Source organism: Pollachius pollachius, assembly GCF_949987615.1.
Source record: "Pollachius pollachius genome assembly, chromosome: 5".
Taxonomy (NCBI): Eukaryota; Metazoa; Chordata; class Actinopteri; order Gadiformes; family Gadidae; genus Pollachius; species Pollachius pollachius.
Window position 1 is genome coordinate 24,195,808 of NC_136938.1, and position 6,094 is coordinate 24,201,901.

General features: G+C 47.1%; 1 protein-coding gene across 1 annotated transcript; it reads left to right on the forward strand.

Annotated features, from left to right (window-relative positions):
• Positions 1-67: 67 nt before the first annotated feature.
• Positions 68-2,160, forward strand: rasl12 (RAS-like, family 12; the record flags this gene model as incomplete). Its single annotated transcript, XM_079736371.1, has 5 exons — positions 68-170; positions 684-740; positions 879-952; positions 1,071-1,261; positions 1,818-2,160. The coding sequence occupies 5 exons, from the start codon at positions 68-70 to the stop codon at positions 2,158-2,160; spliced, it is 768 nt and encodes a 255-aa protein (XP_079592497.1).
• Positions 2,161-6,094: the final 3,934 nt, after the last annotated feature.

Consider the following 6,094-nt stretch of genomic DNA (forward strand, 5'->3'; position numbering starts at 1 on the left):
GCTCTTTGTTTATTTGGTCAACTCTTAGAAAGGCGGGTAGATCTAAACTAGAATAGATCCTACCATCATGTTCGGGAAAGGAAAGACGTGTCATTTTGCTGCTGTCCCAGAGAGATACCTCGCCGAGTGCAATCTGGTGGTTCTTGGGGTGATGGGATCTGGAAAATCAGGTAGGGGCCTAGACCTGGGTTTAATCCGACTATATTCGATAAAAGCATTTAAAAAAGGCTATCTCGATAAATGTCACTATGTACTTTTTAACTATTACTTTTTCCACTTAGTCCTATAGTCCAACCTAAACGAAAACTTAATTAAAACCTCTATCAATATTTTTGTTACTTTTTCTGTGCGATTTCAAGTTTTAAGTATGATTTATTAGCAATTGTGATCGCACTGGTAATTTGCAGGATGTCAAAAAGTGATGGGATGTTTACACGACAGAAGTTCTCATGCCCCTTAGTGTGACCCCCACCCCCCGGTGCATCCGACTATCTTCCTAAAAACGAATTTCTCTCTTCCCTCTTTTATTCCTTTCTTTCTTTCTGTCCTTCTTTATTTATCGGTTTGTTTGTTACATTGTTTAATTGTATCTTTCTTTCTTTCTTTCTTTCTTTCTTTCTTTCTTTCTTTCTTTCTTTCTTTCTTTCTTTCTTTCTTTCTTTCTTTATTTCTTCATCCCTCAGCCTTGACGGTTAAGTTTCTAACCAAACGCTTCATCAGTGAATACGACCCTAATCTTGGTGAGTTTTTTCTGTATTTTACAATTTCTGATCACATTTGCAATACTTTTTCTCAAATGGCACATTATGTCTCCTACATCTACACAAGAAGAAAATCCTTCTAAACGTAACAATAACTCAACCAAACTGCTCCCCCAGAGGATATCTACTCATCAGAAGAGATGGTAGACCACCAGCCTGTGATGGTGAAGGTGATGGACACTGCCGATCAGGTACGCCACAACAATTCATAACCCGAGTACTACCTTTACCTTTATAACACGTTTCCTTCATCAAACAAGTGACTCGATTGATATCTAACCTGATGGCGTCCGTGTCTGTCCGAACCAGGAAGGGCCGGTGAACTGCGAGCGCTACCTGTCCTGGGCCAGTGGCTTCATTGTGGTGTACAGCATCGACAACATGCAGAGCTTCAAAGGCTGCCAACGCTACCTGGAAGCCCTGGCCCTCCACAGTAAGGCCCTCCACCTGGACGTCCCCGTCCTGCTGCTGGGGAACAAGGTGGACATGGAGAGATACAGGTGGGTCCCACGGGCTCAAAGGGCCCAGATGGAGGATGACATTTGTTATGGAGGGTTCATTCTTCATTTTTACATGTTATGATTTGCTACTATTTAGTCGTTCTCTCTCTTCTGACACTTTTAAGCTTCCTTCAGGGAATTTGTTCAAATCATTTGATTCATTGAATTTGTGAGCCGGTAGAGATTATCTTTCTCTTATCTCTCCCTCTCTTATATTTTCTCTCTTTCTCTCTTATCTATCTTATCTCTCTCTCTCTCTCTCTCTCTCTCTTTCTCTCTCTCTCCCTCTCTCCCCCTCCCTCTCTATTATATCTCTCTCTCTCTATCGCGTAACTCTCTTATCTCTCTCTTCCTCCCCCTCCCTCTCTCTCTCTCTCTCTCTCTCTCACTCCCCCCCTCTCTCTCTATCTCACTCTCACTCTCACTCTTTCTCTTTCTCTTATCTCACTCTCTCTTAACTCTGTATCTCATATCTCTCTCTCTCTCTCTCTCTCTCTCTCTCTCTCTCTCACTCCCCTCCCTCTCTCTCACTCCCTCCCTCCCTCCCCCCCCCCAGGCAGGTGAGTAAGAGCGAGGGCGCCTCGCTCGCCGCCCGCTTCGGGGGCCAGTTCTACGAGGTGTCGGCCTGCCTGGACTTCCTGTCGGTGCAGCGCGTCTTCCACGACGCCGTGAGGGAGGTGCGGCGTGAGGCGGACCGCAGCCCCCTGTTCCCGCCCCTGTGCGGGGGCGAGGACAGGCCCCTGGTGGGGATCTCCTCCGCCCACACCTTCACCACCCCCTGCTACAAGGAGCTGCCCGCGCCCGCCACCGCCAAGCTGATCACCGTGAAGTCCTCCCGGGCGCAGAGCAAACGCCGCGCCCCCACGCTCACCCTGCTCAAGGGCTTTAAGATCTTCTGATGGGGGGGGGGGGCATGATGGGGTGCTCCTCGATTCGGGGGCTCCCTGAAGGAGGGTACCCTGATGGTTCACACCCCGATTGGGGGGCTTCCTGATGGAGGGCTCCATGATGGGTGCTTCATCGCCTCAACCACATTGTGGACAGTTGAATGAAACACTCGAACATAACGCACGTAGGTGGTAACGCACAAAAGGAGATTGGTACGACGCCAGTGACAATAATTTCTTAGCGGATCCAAGCCAAAGCTTTTCCCGTACTCGGTGGACATCGGACTGTGTGGAGATGCATAAGCTGCAGACCTTTCCATGTTAAGTCTATTTTCGAGACCGATTTTTATGGAGGGATTATAGGCGCAGTGCTTTGTAGTTTGTTCACTGTATGATGTATCTTTGGTACATACTGCACATTTTGTCGATATGTAGATCCCTACAGGAACACACAACTAGATGTCAAATGCTGCCACCTGTAGGGGTGGGAGGATAGTGTTTTGATAAATGGATTGCATATTTATGAATGTGTTTCAATAGTGTGATACTTTTATAAACAACTTTTATCAAACCAAAATCTAAATATGGATAGAATGAACAGAATTAATTATGATTTAGGTCCTTGTCTTATATCAGACACACATGATAGCATGCAGACAGAAATCTGCATTATCAACACAAATGCTTTGTCTCAAGAGCTTTATAGACCACAAGTTTTACTCTTGGGGTTAAGGATGATTTAATTTCTTGTATCAGATGATCAAACATTTGTACAATTCAATGCATGATTCAAACAAGTATTAAAAAAGACATAAACAAAACAAGGTACGACACAAAGCAACAACAGATGATATGTTTCTAACGTATACACAAAGGGTACAAGATTCATTCATAAGATGAAGTTGGGCTTGTGTTCAAGCCATGAGACAAATTTCAATTTCAGATGCAGTAACCCCCGTCCCGCTTAAACTCCTCCATATCCTTTCATTCTATCTTTTCGTTTATCATCTGCTGAACCTCTTCGTCATTACTCCCCCCCCACTCCTCCTTCACCAAAGACTCGTCTCTGCTACTCTCCTCCGTATGTGGGGTCCGCTCTCTGAACCCCTCTCCCTTCCCCTCCTCCTTCTCCTCCTCCACCTCCTCCTCCGGCAGAGGATCTGGGTAGAGGGTGGAGACGTTGCCATCCCTCCACGTCACCACGATCTCCCCCTGGCTCAGACCCGCCCCGTCCAGGGCCGGGGGGGGTGGGCTGTGGCCCCCGGGGGCGGCCTCGAGGTCAGTGTGTCCCTGGGAGTCGTTCAGGGTCTGCAGTTCCTCGCCACCGGGCTGTCGGGCCAGAGCGGCCGCTGCTTTGTACTTGGCTATCTTCCTCCGGTTCCTGCTCAGAGGAGCAGGACTGGAGTCAGTTGGAATGAACGTTTGAGACATCCAAACATATATTAACAAAACGGTTGAATCACTCGTTAGGTTTCTGTCACGTCTCGGCTGGAACTGTTCTGTTTGACAAGCTGACATCACCAGGCAAATGTTTTCAGCCAATCAGAAACACAGCCATTTCATAACCTGCGTTTGACGCTGTCCCTCTGGTCGGAATTAAGTGTTTGTTTACTCTCTAAGGGACTCTTGGTTTGTGCATTACATCAAACGAAAAAGCTATAGGGCGACTATTCTATAAAACAACTTGTTTTACAGTTTGTTTTGAAAGGTGGTACATACTTGTTGGCCATGGAACCCATTCCAAGAAGCAAAAAGCCCACAAGCAGGGAGACAAAGGAAAGTCCCAGCATTACAAACTTCCATATGGTGGCTAGCATTGGGAAGAGAACACAATGTTAGAATGCATATTTGCATATATGCATTGCATATATTGCATATTCACATGTGCAGTAAATCTTCTGGCACTATAGTCAAGCCGGCCAACGTTTCAGCACACCGGGCTGATCAAAGACAGCATTTGAAGCTGATTAAATTGTAAATGTAAGCACCTCTTTACAGATGGCATGGGTAAAGGTTTATTGAAGCGCAGAGATCTAAGTTCCTTTTATGGTTTAAACTTGGACTTCCTAATACTGTAGATCAGCAATGCCCCCTTTCGGAAGCCATGGTTGACTTCATGCATCAGAAGAGTACAGTACATAGCAATAACGTACACGAACATTCACACTACAATCTTTATTCGTTTTTTTGCATCTGCATTTCACAAGACTCAAAGTTAAACATCTATCAGGCCTATAAACTTGATATCGGAGATCTGCTGATAACCTGAAATGAGTTTGACTCAATTCAATTCAACTCTATTTGAATAGCCAGCACATTCAGTACAACTGAGTACATAAAACCACAGCAACAATAGCACTACTTACGGTCCTCCGTGCGATAATACCAGATCAGAAACTTCCTCTGCTCCTCTGTCATGCCGGCCATTGCAGCTCTGGGATCCATGCCCTCGCTGGGTTTCTCGAACTCTGCTGGTTCTCCGGACGCCCTTTTGGATCCTGTGACAGGGCTGGAGAGTTAGCCACGACCGCACTGCTTCACAGCAGCGGCACAACCTGCTGCCGTCCCCGATCATTCCCCTGATAGGTTCAAACATCGTCCCCTGTGCCACAATCAGCCCCGCAATCTTTGTGTTTGCCTGTGCTTATGGAATCAGGTATTACAGCAGGTGAGTGATTTAAACAAATAAAAACAACTCTCACTGAGAATCTCCTGGCAGATATCTCCCTCGTCCAGCGACCTCCATCTCCCGCTGCGCTGGGGGAGCAGGGACAGAGCTGGGCTCAGGCTGTCGTCCACGGAGAGCTCCAGCCCGGTGCTCACACTGATCAGCCTGCTGCGCTCACAGTCCCACAGCATCTCCTCCTCCGCTCCTCCTTCTCCTGCTCCTACTCCCTGCGCCACCACCTTCTCCTCCTCTTCCGCGGCCTGGCATCCCACGGTCCGCACCGGCTCGGTGCCTCGGCCGGCCAGGCACCTGTCTGAGCCCAGGTTCCTCAGCACCCTCCGGTTCCACCAGACCCACTGCTGAAACCGGGAGTCCAGGTTACACTGACCGAGCCCCACAGCACCGGGGCCGGGGCCCGGACTGGCCTGGTCCTCCAGGCACAGGCTGTGGTGCGTGTTGTGGACCAGGAATCCTGTCGCCTCTGAAAGTGTCGATAAGAGCGTTGTTATAAGGAGCAGGGCGTGGATGCAGTCGTTGGTCTATCGATAGGCATCGTTATATTGTAGAAGACATCGTGAGGGTCGTTTGAGGGAAGGAAACGTTACCGTGACAGAGGACCAGCAACGTGATCCAGGCATAAAGCATGTCAGCACAACACGGGGAGGACTGTTGAAAGGATCAACATTTGTATGATACCTTCAATGTCAAAGCATTCACTTTAATAGGATTAGAGGCAATTCATGAGGACTAATATAATACATTTGTAGACATAGTTTATACAAAGAAGACACGTATCTAAAATTAAAAACACAATTTCCAAAAGGTTTTCTTTCTGTCAACATAAAAACTAAGCAAATATCCGAGTCATATTCCTCCACAGTAGCTTTTAGTAATCAGTCTGGCTGACTGAACTCTGATAGCTACAGGCAGAAACCCACTGTAGTAGATAACGGGAGATAACCATGATTGTGAAATGATTATTAGCCTCTAATCATTTGTTTTTTTATCCTATATAACAAATATTAATATCCACATAACAAACACACACACACACACACACGCTGGTGTTTGCAGGCGCGCAGACAAACCCTCACACATGCACAGACACACAAGCACACAAACAAACATAGACACAAACACATACAATCACACAATCACACACACACACAAACACACACACGCACACACACACACACACACACACACACACACACACACACACACACACACACACACACACACACACAAACACAAACACAAACACAAACACACACACAA